The sequence below is a fragment of the Pleurodeles waltl genome, chromosome 10 (assembly GCF_031143425.1).
Source record: "Pleurodeles waltl isolate 20211129_DDA chromosome 10, aPleWal1.hap1.20221129, whole genome shotgun sequence".
NCBI classification, from domain to species: Eukaryota; Metazoa; Chordata; class Amphibia; order Caudata; family Salamandridae; genus Pleurodeles; species Pleurodeles waltl.
Window position 1 is genome coordinate 243,468,973 of NC_090449.1, and position 15,869 is coordinate 243,484,841.

The window sequence follows — 15,869 nt, forward strand, 5'->3', positions numbered from 1 at the left end:
CTGTGGGCAACTCCATGCAAGATTTTGCATCTTCAATGAGAACGAACAAATATATAAACATACTTACCATGAAGGTACTTTCCTCTCAATCATTGCTTTCCGAATGCACATGTCTTACTGTGCTTGAAGGCAGTTTTGTTTACACTCATCGTTGGATCAGTATTTCCTGTTTTTTCATTTTTATTCTTTTGCGTTTGGAGCATTTTCATTGATAGTATTCAGCCAGAAATTGTTCACCAATATTTCAAAGGATATAGGTGTTTCTACAAGGGTTGCATTGTTTTCTGAATAATAACTATTTGAATAGCTGTTGTTGAGTTGTTCTGCATTGGATTGTGACATTAACACTTTTCTTCTGAAGGACTGTGGACTAGATTAAACCTGATTAAGAGTCTGGCGGTTTTAAGACTGCCATACCAGCGGTGGTGGTCCAGCTGCTGCAACCTTGGCGGTCTGATCACCAGATTGCGATGCTGGCAGTCGGACCGCCAGGATTGTGGACCCCAATGCATTGGCGCGATGAAAGCTGTGTTCAAGCACTGTGGTGCTGATGTCGCACCACCGTGGTGATCACAACTTGCCTTTCTGCCGGACTTTTCACGGCAGGGGCCCTGCCATGAAAAGGACGGCAGAAACGCAGAGATGGGGCCACAGGAGGACCACTGCACTGCCCATATCGTGGGCAGTGCAGAGGCCCCATTGTCAGCACAGTTGTAATGCGCACTGTCGGCCATGGCAGACATTGTGCATTCTGACTGTGCTGGCAGCACAGTCAGTGCATCTGGCATTGGCCTCGGCTCTATTTTACATTCAAAGCCAATGCCTCCGCCCTCAGGTGCCCCACCAGCCCCGCAAGAACATCATGATACGGCGGTCTGGAGGCCCCACGCTTGGCGGATGCCTCCAGACCGTCCTATTGGTTGTCCGACGGACGGACTGCCACACTTATAATCACACCCTAGGATAGTGGCTGCGTCCATAGAGCCATACTACGAGCTGCATTTAGTATCCCTTTACTACACCCTGTCCGGTAGACGTAGAATATTTTCCTTTATAGCCATCGAGGGGATCTGGTGATGTTTGTAAAAGTTACCTGAACCCGAGGTTTCAGTATAGGACAATAGTGCATGTTACTTGTTAGGTATTTTTTTTTATATTATATAGTTTTTTAATTTATGTTAGTTCTCTTTTGCAAGATTTGGAACATTTGAGCATCATCTGTTTAGATTAATTGATTGCCTGAGACTGCAGATATGTCACTTAATGTTTGAGAAATGTGTGTTCTTGTTGGGGATGATGTTCTAACATTTAAAATGTGTTTTATGCAAAAATGTAATATTGTAAACCAGATTTTAAATGCAAAGCACACTGCAAGAAAATTAAAAACATATATTCTAAAATGGGCTTTTCTTTGTAGTACATTGACACTCTAGAATAGGTTTAACAACAAAATAAGAAAAAAACAAAAGGGAAATATGGGACAGTGTATCTTTTGCCCAGAATACACTTTGGTTCAGAGGGTCACTTAAATCATACTAATGGTTTTGTTAACGCCTAGTGGGGCTGAAAGTGGTTGCATTAGGATTCTTTGGATTCTAGGCAGAAGGTGAGATTAATCTACATTAGTTATATCAATCTGTTTGGTTAATGAGGGGCAGTGTGTGAGATTTCTCATCTCAAGCGGAGGACTTGCTTCAGGTGAATTGGATCGGGACATGCATGGGAAGGCTAAGGAGAGGGGGAGCAGAGACAGGTAATTATAAGGGACAGGCTAAGGCCAAGGCCAGAAACATGGCTACTAAGCAACAGTGCCCATTTGCCAGGCTGGCCTGTGACATTGACTTGAAGTAAGCAGAAGTCACTTTTCTTTCGGAGAGGTCAGATGTCGTCCTCAAATATGTACATTATTAAGTACCTTGGCACTACAAATTAATAGTGAGATACCTGCAGTGTATAGAAAATGGACAGTTTAACCAAAAGTACATTTATTTAGGAACTGTGGTTAAGAGAAGGGAGTCTAGAATGCTAGTTTCAATGTTAGTGAACTTAATGGAATAAAAAATTAGATTGTGTGAGTTTTTTTTTTTAAACTACTCAAAAGCAAGGAGATTTTTCTGCCTGGTGGTTTGTTAGTTGTTGTATTCGTGTATGTATTTGTTTGCATTTATATTCCACTTTGGCTTGAAGTTCAAGAGGTCTAATGTAGATTATTAAGACCCTCTCCTAAAAAATGAAAGAGGAAAAAAAGTTCTAGGCAGAAGGTGAGATTCATCTACATTAGTTATTTCAATCTGTTTGGTTAATGAGGGGCAGTGTGTGCGATTTCTCATCTCAAGCGGAGGACTTGCTTCAGGTGAATTGGATCGGGACATGCATGGGAAGGCTAAGGAGAGGGGGAGCAGAGACAGGTAATTATAAGGGACAGGCTAAGGCCATGGCCAGAAGCCTTGTCTTCTAAACAACAGTGCTCAGTTGCCAGGCTGACCTGTGACAGTGACTAGAAGTAAGCGGAAGCCACTTTTCTTTCGGAGAGGTCAGATGTGGTCCTCAAATATGTACATTATTAAGTACCTTGGCACTACAAATTAATAGTGAGATACCTGAAATGTATAGAAAATAGACAGTTTAATCAAAAGTACATTTATTTAGGAACTGTGGTTAAGAGAAGGAAGTCACAGAATTCTAGTTTCAATGTAGTGAACTTAATAGAATAAAAAATTAGATCGTGTGAGTTTTTTTAAACTACTTAAAAGCAATGGGATTTTTCTGAGTGGTGGTTGTTAGTTGTATTTGTGTATTTATTGGTTTTCATCCATATTCACACTTTGACTTGAAGTTCAAGAGGTCTAATGCAGATTATTAAGAACCTCTCCTAAAAAATGAAAGCGGAAACAAAGTTATAAAAAAATTTCAGAAACAAAATGGAGAGACGGCTGTTGTGTATTAACAAGAGCAACATTTATGTATGTGCTATGAAAATGTGTGCAGTCCGGTCCTGTTCTTACTGTAGTGTGGATTTTGTGTTCTTCCACAGATGCTTGTCCTTAGCAGTCATTCCCTGCTGAAGAGGTTTGGTTACTACAAGGTCATCCGGTTCTCTTTTTACATAGAGGCAATAGCTGCCTCCATCATGTATTTTCTAGGGCCTCATCACTGCTACTTACTTGCTCTGTTTCTCACAGCAAACATGTAAGTAAATGTACTCGCTATGAACCTTTTCTAACTTAAGTATCATAATACTTCAGCATGGCTGTGTACTCTTATTTATGCATATGTTTTCTTATTGGCCAAGTATTGTATTACAATTTGTATTGTATTTATATTTACATAGCATTTCATACTTCTGGCAGAGTATCAAATATGGTACCCACAGGACTGGGCCACACGCTACTCTGTGGCTTTGTGTAGATACAAGAGTCTGGACTTCTGGTTTGTCCTGTGTGGGAAGTATTTCAATGTTTGGATGATCACCAGAGTGGTGCTGGTGATATATGTCTATGGCTGCGCCTGTGGTATGTATTCAAGTGAAAGAGAATGGAGAAAGGATGCTGAAGCTTACAAGGTGCTGTTTGGGGTCTGGTTGGATATCTGTATGAATGCAGTGGAACCTAAGTGGGAAGTGTGTTGGTGTTGTGCAGTTAACACCAAGGATTCGGAACAAAAGGTAAATATTAGCATTCTACAAAACAAATTAATATCCAAGCTTCTACTACAACTTGCTTTGGAAGCCTGTCCTTCTCTTTCCAAACATAAATAGATAGATGGACCGAAAAAAAGAGAAAAAAGGTACAGTGTCTTTTCAGAATGGTCCCATGCAATTACTAGAGAATAACTAATTTCCAGCTCATGTGACAAAGTAAATTTCCTTTTAATACATTAGTTACTAGATGGCATTACCATACAGGAATAACATTTTCTTATAGTCGGCACAACATCAGTCTTGTTGTTTCTGCATGCTGTAGCTAATGGGTGAGGTATAAGAATTATTCAAAGATGAGACTGTGCTTGCACTGTAGCAATCTGAGTGCATGTCATTCAGGTCACACACAGATGCCTGCAGCCAAGCCAACATACTCTTTTAATTAAACTGAAGGGCACTCTTTTCACCTGAACTGGAAAGATTAAAGGCTGACTTGTCCCAGTACCCATGGGGTTTTAATCTTTAATCTGGAGGTTACATTTTTATCACTGCAGCATGGGCATAAACCACTGAGCTATCTTACTGGCACTGTAAAAGTATGCCAAGGCATCTTTAATATAGGACAGTTTCCACTAACTTGAAATTGTATGTGATAGACAATGCTTTCATTTCATACTTTTGGTGTGTTTAAGAGCACAATGCACAACCTGCACAACACAACTTTTGTGTACTGCAGATGTTTCAGGTCGGTACCCAGACACACAGCAGTTCCCAGTAAACTACAAAGATCTGCAGGTAGTTGTTTCAGTTAGAAGGGGTGGACATTAAAACAACGTAACAGCATGACCACGTAATGCAGACAAATATTTATATATAGACCTTAAAGCTGCAGGGTTACCACTTTATCATAACTGTGCATTATGCTTCTTATTTTGTCCACAATTATAACTTTTATGCATAATCTTCGGCAAGCTTCAATCTTTGTCTGCCACTTAAGGTTAGCAGTGAGATTTTAATCCATAGAGCTATTATGCCAGCATATTAAAAGGGACATCTTCCAGTTTGTTTTACTCAAGTTGCTGATACAACTCAGAATCCAAGAGCTCTGGTGTGCAGAATGCAGAAAAGTTAAAACTTTACTTTTTATATTACCTACCTTTCATAGACTACCCGGTGTAGTGGAAGCCCCTGCTAGCCCATGTCTAACATCCGTAAACCATGCAGTGATTTTCTATTACAGACTTAGAAGACATCTTGTGATGTCATGTCAGTTAAAAGATAGTTTAGACTTACATGTTGTACAATGGACATGCCCTTCATTCTTGGGTGTCCCTATTGAAAAAAGCTGCCTTGATGGAGCTAAAAGTGTGGTTCCTATGTGCTGCCGCTCAGACTGAATGTTGCATCTCACAATATCACTGCAGCACCTCAAGTGCTTTTTAGGTCGACTCTCGACAGTGCTTGTGCTGTCAGGATGATCTGTTGTTTGTACTTTGTGTGGTTTGACTACTCCCATCGCTTTTCATTGTCTAATCGGTTGTCTGTTAAAATTCCTTGTTTTGATATTTCTTTTGTTTTACTAGATTCTTTTATTCTTAAGTAACAAGTCCCATCACTGTATTGTTACAGAATAAAAAAAGGTTCCTGGTAAAGCAAAGACCACGAACGCTCAATACAGGCAGACATCATAAATACACTTTCATTTACATACCTCAGACACACATTCCTATATACATATAAAATGAACGCACAACATGTTTTTTTAGCATTGGACAGGAATCTTCAAGCAACTTTATTTTAGTTGTTTTTAGCAAAGGCTGAAAAATGTACGTGCCTGTAAAACAAAGCGTATAGTGGTTTTAAATTAAGTCTGCAACCCAGGCTAGAGATTTAAAACCAAAATGTATAAACCTGTTTTTGCTGCCTTTAAATTCTATCACATGCACCTGCTGATGTCTGAGATATGTAGAGACCAGGAAGTACAATATTTCTGTTTGTTTATTCAACTGTGGCTATCAACGGGTGGGAGGCCCAGTGCCCCTGACCAAGAGGATTGGCTTAATATGTGGAATTTAGAATTTACCAAATAAGAGTCACTTCTTAGTTTTTACATTTATCATGTCCTTGCATTAATAACTCCTCCAGCCCATGATTTTACTTTTCATTCTGGGGCTTGTAGTTTCCTTTATGCCCCAATGCATTTAGGGCTTTAAGTAGCATAATGCAGCATAAATATTGGCTGAGGGTAGCAGTCCTAGGAAATACAGAGGTCCATTATCTGTTAGGTTAAAGATGTAGCCTCACACATTTAAACGGTTTTGGAGGAAGTAATTGTTACTTTGGAGACAATACAGAAAGTCAGTAGTCACAGCTGATATGAAGCAGCATGCACCGAAAGTAAACAAAGACCATTGATTTTTGCCTGCAGTCTCGGAAGTGATTCATTGTGTTCAAGCAGCAAGCTTCCTCCCCTCAATAATGACTGCCTACCTCTCTCCTATAGTCTTAGCTTCCCAGTGATTATTGCAGAGTATGTACGGATGCTGAGGGGTATGTACTGCAGTGATTTTTAAACAGGATAGGACGAGGAACAGTCCCTATATTTTTAAAAAACACTGCGGATTAGGGTTTTTTAAAATAGAGGGGCTTCTCCCTCTTCCAGCCCTGTTTAAAAATAACTGCACAGCACAGCAGTGCATACCCATTGGCACCCCTACGTCCTCCGCATTGATTACTGCAGAGTATGTAAGGGTGCTGAGGGGTATGCAATTCAGAGTGATATGCAGTGGCTTCTAAAGTTTAGAAACCACAGCGTACTACTCGACGGTGATGGCACCCTTGCAAACTCTGCAGTAATCACCGCAAAGTATGTAAGGCATTTAGCTGCACTATTTCTTGGCACAAAATGCATTCTCACATCCACTTTTGGACACAAGAATGAATTTTGTGATAAAATAATGCCAAATGCCCACTCCGCCCCTTAGCAGAATTCCATGTAATCTCACTGAATTTTAATATTATTCAATGAAATTCTGCGAATTATGACCACCCCTAAAAATAACCCCCTTGCCAAGCCATAAACTCCCATTTCTATCACATATCAGTCATACATAAGGTAACCCCTAGGTAGCCCATAGGGCAGGGTGCTTTGTAATTAAATGGTTAGACATATACTTGTTAGTTTTACATGTCCTGCTAGAGAGAAACTCACAAATTCATAATTCACTACTGTGAGGCCTAGGTCTTCTGTGGGGTAAGATTGGATAGCCTTATTACATTTAATGAGTGCTGGCCTGTGATGGTGTGTACTTACAGACCTAATTCACTTTACTTTGTTCTGTGATTTTTATGCACCTTTTAGGCATAGTTTTCTACTCCCCCTGCTGAGGGAAAGGGGTTTTGTGCAGTATCGGCCATCCTTTTTGTGGTTGCGCATGGTTTCCGATGTGTTGGTGTGTCGGGGGTAGGATCTTTTTTAAAGGGAGCCATAACCTGGTGGAATAGTGTTAATCTCTTTTAAGTGTTTTTATAAGTTTCTATCACTATTGAAATTTTAACTGAGAAATGAATGTAATTTTTAAAAGTTGTTCAAATTAGCTGATGTCTTTGAGGTGTCAATTTTGGTGGTTTACTGCAATTCTCTTTTAATTTTACTTAAACGTTCTTATTGGGAAGAGAAGCTGACCCACTGTAATTCTGGTAGTGACTTTTTCTAATAATTATTGTGATTGCTATGTGATGTGTTATATATTTATTTGTTTTTATGGTTGACATTTTTTTAACTGAATAAAGCGTTTGACTGACTGAGTGCTAATGTTCTATTGGGAACAGGTAGAGGCTTCATGTTTGGTGTCTGAGAAACTGTATTTTAAAATCCTCTTTAATGGGAAAGTGAGATTTTAAGTTACAATTTTGAAAATGGCACTCTTAGAAAGTTGGCGTGTTCTTGCCCTTGCTATTTTGTGCCTGCAGCCTGTTCCTGGACTGCATGACTTGTTATAGTTGTCAATTGGACTATATATATTCCTCCCAGACAGCCACACAATAGAATTAGGATGGGGTATCACAGGCAGGTTGGGGGACTTGCAAACTAATAGGCAGTGCCCTGTCTTCATACAATGAATTTCGCCCCAGTACATTGTGCGTGAATCCAGGCTGGAACCAGAGCAGGAGAGGCAGTAAATTCTAAGCACTTCAAAGAGAATCTCTAAAAACATCTCTCTACTTCAAAGAAGGCACCAGGACCCTCAGATCCACTCTTTAGTTTACTTTCTGGAAGTGCAGTGCTGTTGTTTCCTGATGTGTACTTCATAAGACTGCTTTGCTGCACCTTGAAGGACTGCTCTGCTGCCTGAAGCCTGCCTTAAACCCAGTTCCACTTGAACCCAGGACTACTGGAGTGACTCTAAGGGCTAGTCGGCTCGGCTTCTAATTAGAGTCTCAGTGACAAAAAAGGCTCCTGCCATATTGACCTCCGCACCTGGACCCAGCCTGAGTGAGTCCTGACCCTCCAGGTGGTGCCTCTCCAGTTATGGACCTTTGGAAGTGGTGCTAAAGGTCCCCAGATAGCCAGAATCCAAAACTTGGAATTTAGAACATTTTGGTAAAAAGTGCTCTGAGAACTGAGAGGATACCGGGATCTAGTGTTCAGCGATCCACCCAAGGTGTACCGCTGGTCGACCTGACTTTGTGCAGGGTCCTCTACATTCTTCTTAACAGCAGCAAATCCTGTTCAGCGGTTCTTTGCAGAAGAGGTATCTAGCCTCGTTTAGCCCTAGTCAGCCACAGCTTGCAGCTTCATCATGCTCGAGGTTTGCGACTTCCAAAAAAGATACTTAGTTTGAATGTAGAAATCTTCACCTGAACCTTGTCCAGCTGCTCCCTGATGATGACGCCTCCTCCCTGCAGCCCCTACCCACTGAAATGTTCCTTCTCAGACAGGTTTTGTTGAAATTTCTTCTAAGTCCAAAGGTAAGTTCTGACCTAGCACAACCTAATTCTTGTATACCGACCCACACTCCAGTAAGGGGTGGCTATATTTTTCGATTTTAACCTGGTCTCATGCAACTAGATGTCCACAGTTAGTGCTTTGATATTTTAGGTGGTCATTTTTACCTTACACTTTATTCATAATTCTGGTTATACTGTTCGTATATTTGACGTATTGGTGTCAAATAATTTATTAAAATGTACTCTATTTTTCTAAATTGGTGTGGGATTTTCTTTTGTTTTTGTTTTCACATTATTACTGTTAGTGTGCTGCATAAATACTTTAAACATTGCCTCTTCATTGGGCATGACTACTTTTGTTCCAAACTATCAGATGGTCAAGCACAGGTTAATTTAGTGTCTTTAGTGTTTTACCCTGACCGGTATCATGGCTATTGCTTAATCAGTGTTAACATCCAACAGAACCAACAGCCCAATTTCTCACAGGCAGATATTACAAACTTTGACACAGCTGCTTTCCATTCCTTGTTCTGCCTTGTTTGACTGAGTCTTAGTTATTTATTGCTGAAATCAAAGAACAGAGTGTGCTGCAAAATGTGCATGTATTTTTGAATTGGAATGTGCACATAGTTTACATATGGAAAGTGAACAGATGTACATATCCATTAATTATCTTTTGTATGAAGCATGAGAATGCAATAGACAAAACACAGCTTTGTAATTTTGTAGAAATGGGCATTTCACACAGTTTGGATTTGCACAAGTAAAGGTTCATACTATGTCAGGCTGTATCAGTTTTATGCCCTTCTAAACCGCGACTGCTTGACAAAGATTGAGACTGAGGTACTGCTTTTTCAATCAGTTGAAATTACATGAACTTCTTAAAGGCCACATTTCTTTCGGTTTGCTGATAAGTAGGCGATCTACAAACAGGACTTAACTGTCTTAGTGATGGTTATAGCTGGTTTATACGTGTGTTGTATGGTTTGCAAAAATATGCTAAATTTATCTGGGGCCTTCTTCCTGTCTGTCAGTGTGCCTCTAGGTCAAGTTGTGGTATTTAGGTTTATCATTCAGAAGGCTGAAATATAAGGATCTAGAGCAATGGTAAATTGCTCTCCCCACTTTTAGTAGTATAGAGTTCTTATTTGATGTTACACTAGATTGATAAGTATGCTTTCTTGTAAAACAGACCATACTCTCAATTTCATTCTAGACTATCATAACTTACAAATGATAATGCAAGCTTTCCATTGCATATTTATCACTTAAAGGGTGTGTTTGCCTGAAACCTGTAGCCCCTTCTTCTGATAAGACTTACCCAGTGGGTAGACTGAATAAAAAGAAAGCACAAGGATATTATTGTGGTTTGCCGAAGTCCAACAGTTTGGCCAGGATTTCAACCCTGCTCTCCTGGGTCAGAAAGCTGCAGCCCAGCCATTAGCACATATCGACAAATACCCAACATTAACCAATCACACTGCTTCCTTCTTATCAGCTACATTTGTGTTTTTGCTTCCTCTTTTGAAGACGTTTGCTGGAAGTGATGTTCCTCAGAAACTAAAATGACAACAGATTCCATAGCTATGAATAAACATAGTGATTATGATAACTGCGATGAGTCTTTCCTTGCTAAGGTTTATCATGTTTTCTTTAAAGAGAGAAATTTGTATAACATTTAATGTTTTTCATTTCTATTTTATAGGGTGATTGTACATGCTACCTTCAGTTTGTTTAATCTCCCTCTGGCAGATATTGTGGATGCTGATTTGGCAAAATACAAACGGAGGTAAGGTTTCTTACTTCTGACTCTAAAGTGAGAATGGGAGCCCTGGTAGATATAAGTGCTGCTTGTGCAAAACAAATCCTTTGTTCCAGGCCTTTAGTGATTTAAGTAACTACATAATTTTCTAATTTCAAAGTAAACTTCCCACTGTTCCCAGTATTTCTTTTAAGACACTGCTTCCACACTTTCTTTATTAAATTATCTACTACAATGGACACACCAGTCAATCAAAATGAATAGTTTACAAATGTTCTACTGTTATCACTGTCTTCTTCATGCAGATTATATTCTTGGACTATATGGTGGTACCATGTGCACTTGATCATTTACTTGGTGCTTGCATTTTGGTAATTGTACAAGGGGGGGAAAATATGTTGGTACAGTGTGATGAAACACTGGTAAGCAACAACTGTGGAGGACAGAGGGCAACATTTGCTTATTGATTATAGAACCTGTTTCAATTGTTTTACCTTACAGAGATCATGTTATCAAATGTTAGTGAAGTAAAAAGTTTAAGTTCCCCTTTATCTGATGAAACATGAAGAAATGAATGGTAGGTTGGTGATTTCCATAGCGATGTTTGTTACAAGGGGTTGCAATACTTTGAGATACACATAAATAAGAAATGCAGAACAGGTAAAAGATGGAAAAAACACAAGAAGCAATTGAGGACTATCTGAGTTCTTGATAATGGCAAAGGGTAAGTATTGACCAACAAAGACTAACAATTAATTCCGAAACAGAGATTATTAACCCTTTTTCAGAACACTGTATTTTCTAGTTGTTTACTCCGATATTTATGTTAAACAAAGCAGGTTTACCACATACTACGCAACCCAAGGCTGAATCAAGGCACAGGCACTAACTGTTTAGCCTGTCCATATCAGACCTATGGAAGCTCCTGAAACAGTCTTGAGTCTCCAAAAGCTCTACATATCAACCCAGAGACTGTGTAGGAGGAGGTACAACAACCCAGCAGTGTACTCCTTTTGCCTGACCTCAAAAGGCATTCTCAATTAAAAAAAAAAAGTTAAAGATTGACTTTATTATTTTTATCCGTCTTCTAGACTATGCTTATTCAACCAAGGTAGATTTATTTTTTCTGCCTTCTTGTATACACTTATTTAAGTGAGGTGTATTTCCACTATCCATATTCTTGTGTTAATTTACTTAACCAAGGTGTATTTACTTTATTCAACTTCTTAAGTGCATTTTTTAACTGCGGTGTATTCCCTCTATCCTTCTTCTTGTGCTCATTTTTTAACTGAGGTGTATTTCATTTATCCTTCTTCTTGTGTTCATTGATTTAACTGCAGTTTGTTGAATTTACCATCTTAGTCCAGTATTTTCTTTTTATGAGACGTCATTTAGTACATTATATTAAATATCAAGTTTAAAGGGTTTACCTTCCATACCGTTGTTGAGTTAATGTGGGCTTTAATTTTAAAATGTTTCCTCATATTCTCACATACTTCCTATACGTAGGGTAAGTGCTGGGTGAACACCGGTGCCTGTATAAACAAGATGCAACTTGCTCCAAAAAGGTCTTCGATGCTTTCTTGAATCAGCCAGAACTGCCTCAAAATGTTCAAGCTTTGGATGTGCCTCCAGACAGAGGCTGACTGCCACAATGAGGTAGCATGAACTTAGTTGCTGAAAATATTTTTTGGGTCCATCTGTGTTTTTTTGTGATTTGGCTTCAGGCATTCATATTGTATCCATTTTTGATTGAGTATGATTATGTGAGTTTGGGTTTGCATCTTGTAGTGCACTTGGTGAGCACTACTAGTATGATACTGTTAATATTAGTCATATTAATTCATGGCATACTTTCAGATGTGAATTTGGATTTGCTATGATTGTGCATGCACATTTCTCTCTCCCTTTTCTTGATTGAACTGACTTTTCTTATAGTGACTTTATAGTGTAACCTGTGCCCAAATGGATCCCAGGATCAATAACTCATGGGAAGTTGTAGATAATTGGCGATGAGCAATTATTTAATCAAATCAAAATTAAGTTGTGATAAAAATACTTGTGAGGTGGAGATCTGGTTAAATACAATTTGGGACACGCTTGGATCAACCACCCTAGTCCTCTTGTTAGTAGGTTGGCTGAAATGCATTACATGTGCCAAACATTGTAGTACAGCCTGTGTACAGATGGAGACCTGTCAGGAACATCATCCAGATTATGTGTAGGCAAGTTTACATGTTTATCAGTGTGCTCCAAAGGCGTTGGGTGCATGAACAACTCTCCCTTCATCTCTTGGGAATTGATAAACAAATGTCGAGTGCTTAAAAAAAGCCAAAAATGTACTTATGTAGGTGACTTTTTAAAAATGTTGACCAATATGAGGAGCATTCCTTCAAGTCTATGACTATTGTTGAATCTCAGGTGCTCTCATGTAACAGTCTTCACACCGTGAAGCATCAATCTGAAATTTCAGCATGCAAAACGTTTGGGTAAAATGCATTTGCACAGTAGAACCAAGGAACCACCCCATCTTCTACCGTTACCCAAAATTTGTATTTGTTTCTTCACCTTTTCCACCCTGAAAAAAAGATTGATTACTGTCATTGCCAGGATTAAATATTCAACCATTTTCAGGGTTTGCAATGATCTAAAAAACATATGGAGTTTGTAGGTGTACAACAGCTTTGGTGGGTGTCTCAACTCCATGAATCACTACAGTGGATTTTCACTCATAAGTGGAACCTATGCTAATATTGAAATGCTCTTCGACTGCTCTCTCTGTAGCCTGGAAACGTCCCCTTGACTTGTATGGTCACCAAGCTCACCAGAAGGCATGGTAAGCTCTCACCTATATTGTTACTCTACACTGTCTTTTCAGGGAAGTGCCTCTACCTCCTGAAAAAGGGCTTATGGGCTTTGGCTAATTTGGTGCTATGGATTGAGTTTACACTGGAACAGAATTCCTGCCCTATTTTACCTTTAGTATGTTGACAATCACCCCACAGTTAAAGCAGTAAAGACAAAGGGGTCCTGTTCCTTTGAATCTACACTATATTAGCTAAATTAATCTTATAACCTTCATTCAGTGATATGTAAAACATATGGTTACCACAGCTGAGACCATTCATACTATCTGCAACTACTGATGCATATAAGATGAAATATGGACACCCACTTTATAAGTGATAAGAATTTATGCAACAAAATAATCTTTGAACAGCCCAGCACATTTATTACTATTCATATTTTATTTTATGGGGAGTTTCCTGTGTGTCTAATGAGTGTTCTATTTGATATAATATCTACTGGCGTTTGTAGGTCTGGACTTTTTCAAAGCTAAAATGTGTTACAGTAAAAATCAATGAGAAGGCTAAAGAAATTAGAATAATAATAAAGAAAAACAAAATGCAAGATATGGGAATACTTTGCAAGTCCTATCTACTATTTACAGACACAGCCTCCTTCTTAGACTTGTATTTTGTTAGCTGAAAATAGGATTGAACGGGGAGTAGTTCTATGTAAAAAGGTAAAAGCAAAACAAATTGTTTCAGTGTGCTAAAATCGTCTTCTGAATTCAGGGGAAAATTTGGAAATGATAGTAAATGTGTGTAAGTACTCAGGAAAAAGGAGTCAATAGGAAGTGCATGTTTGGTGGCTTGCACTCAATGTAAGTCAGCAGAGTAGCCAGCTATGATATCTCTTTAAAGAATACATAATATTGTATTAGGAATTGCAAAATGGTCTGCCTTGAAAAATGTGAAGGGGTGTGGAGTCTGGGCAGACTGAACAGCTTACTAGATGATCTGTATGTTGTCTGTCTCTAAGCTGTCTGTCCCTAGTGCAAATGGACATGTGGTCTGAAAGCACCATAAATAGATTGGCATTTTTAGCAGTTTGTTGCGGAAAAACATGTGACGTGGTTATTGTGTTTACGTTAGGTCCATGGTGTGCTGCCTTGTTAGTAGGTCGAATTAAGTAGCCTAGCTGTTCTTGGAACATCAGCTGCCATGTATGTATGTGGTATGGTCCCCATACTGTTTGGAACTAGTATTGGTTAGAAACTGTAAGGGTAATTACGGCAATATTCTGATCAGGGTGGTTTGGTCATAGTAATGATTGCCATCATGTCAGGGGCATAAATGGATAAGAAGTACAGCCCAAATGCGCCCTAACGAAAAAGGTAATATCTTGCTACATAAGTTAATGGAGTCAAGAAGAGATTGCATTGTCACTTGATCTTCCCGAAAATAGGATGTTGGAGTGGTCATGACTTGAGGGAACTAGTTTGGAAAAAACATAAGCAGTATATATGTTATACATATCATCCTTGTGCACCCAGTAAGCAAGACAGTTAGACATTGTGGTCTTAAAAAGACAAATCTGGTAATGGAACTATGATAGTAATCACTAAAGAGCTCAAGACAGTCATATCGCCACTGCAATACTTCTATTATAACTGGTGTTGGTTACACGAAGATTTGAACATAATTCAAATTACAGAAGTGACAACAGTTTTACTTTAAACTGGTATATATAGAAAACCTTCTTTAGCATGTGATAGACAAACATATCACAACAATGTTTTTTCGCTAGAATAGCGAGCCAAAGGTAAAGGGCAATTTAAATGCACCCACAAGTCCAAAGTTATCAACATACGAGAAGGTACATGTTTCATCCTTGCTTTGAAGTAGTAATTGTGTCTATCATAAGATGGAGAAAAGGCAACAGGGGTATGATGGGCTACAGCGTCAGAAGAGGAGCCTAAAAGGGGTGAGATGGGGCTTATGATGCAGCTATGAAATTGGGGGTTATTAGTACAAGCAGTAGTATATTTTGGCTTCCTTATTCAGCCTGTGGTGTACTAGCCTAAGGTCTTTTTGCTTTCCTGTTTATGCAGTTTCAATTCTCAATTGCCCTCTCTGGAGAGTTTGGATGTCTGCTTATTAGTAAAGGGGGACATTTTTGTTGATGCTGAAAAATGTGTTCAAAAAGCGGATCTTGACATTTTTATATGTATTACTACACGAGTCCTGAATAATGTTTTTTTTGTGAGTGTATAGTATTCCAGTGTACATCAACTCACAAGGACATTTTATAAGGTATACTTCATGGTTGCTGGTGCAGTTCATCTATTGTTTGATCTTAAATTGTGCTCTGTTTCAGTATTAAGATTTAGTAGTTTGTTTTACCCAAGTCATAGAAAGTATTGAAGCTGTCACTTATGTTTAAGAATGTTTTGAAGTCTTTTCTATAATCTGTGAAATCAGAAGCACAGATAATATTCTTGATGTTTTGTGCTCATCTGAATCCTAGTTGTTGTGTTGGGTTTGTGATACTGCTGATTGAGACATTATTGCTTAAACGGTATTACCCGAGAACTGCGGACGTAACAAGGACCATCATGGAACTTAGTTTTGAAGCTGATGGGTTTGTTGTTCTGTTTATTTTTCTTTGTACTAGACATAAAGGAGGATCTATTGATGGTTTCCATTTCTTTTTCATTTCGTTGTAGAGTTT

General features: G+C 38.8%; 1 protein-coding gene across 4 annotated transcripts in view; it reads left to right on the plus strand.

The window, feature by feature from the left end:
- LOC138261395 (transmembrane protein 180-like) overlaps window positions 1–15,869 on the plus strand; it is a 177,041-nt gene that overhangs the window by 125,788 nt on the left and 35,384 nt on the right. For all 4 annotated transcript variants that reach the window (XM_069210308.1, XM_069210307.1, XM_069210306.1 and 1 more), the window contains 2 exons: window positions 3,035–3,189; window positions 10,296–10,379. In XM_069210308.1, coding sequence (XP_069066409.1) covers window positions 3,035–3,189; window positions 10,296–10,379 — 239 coding nt within the window. The remainder of the gene's footprint in view (window positions 1–3,034; window positions 3,190–10,295; window positions 10,380–15,869) is intronic.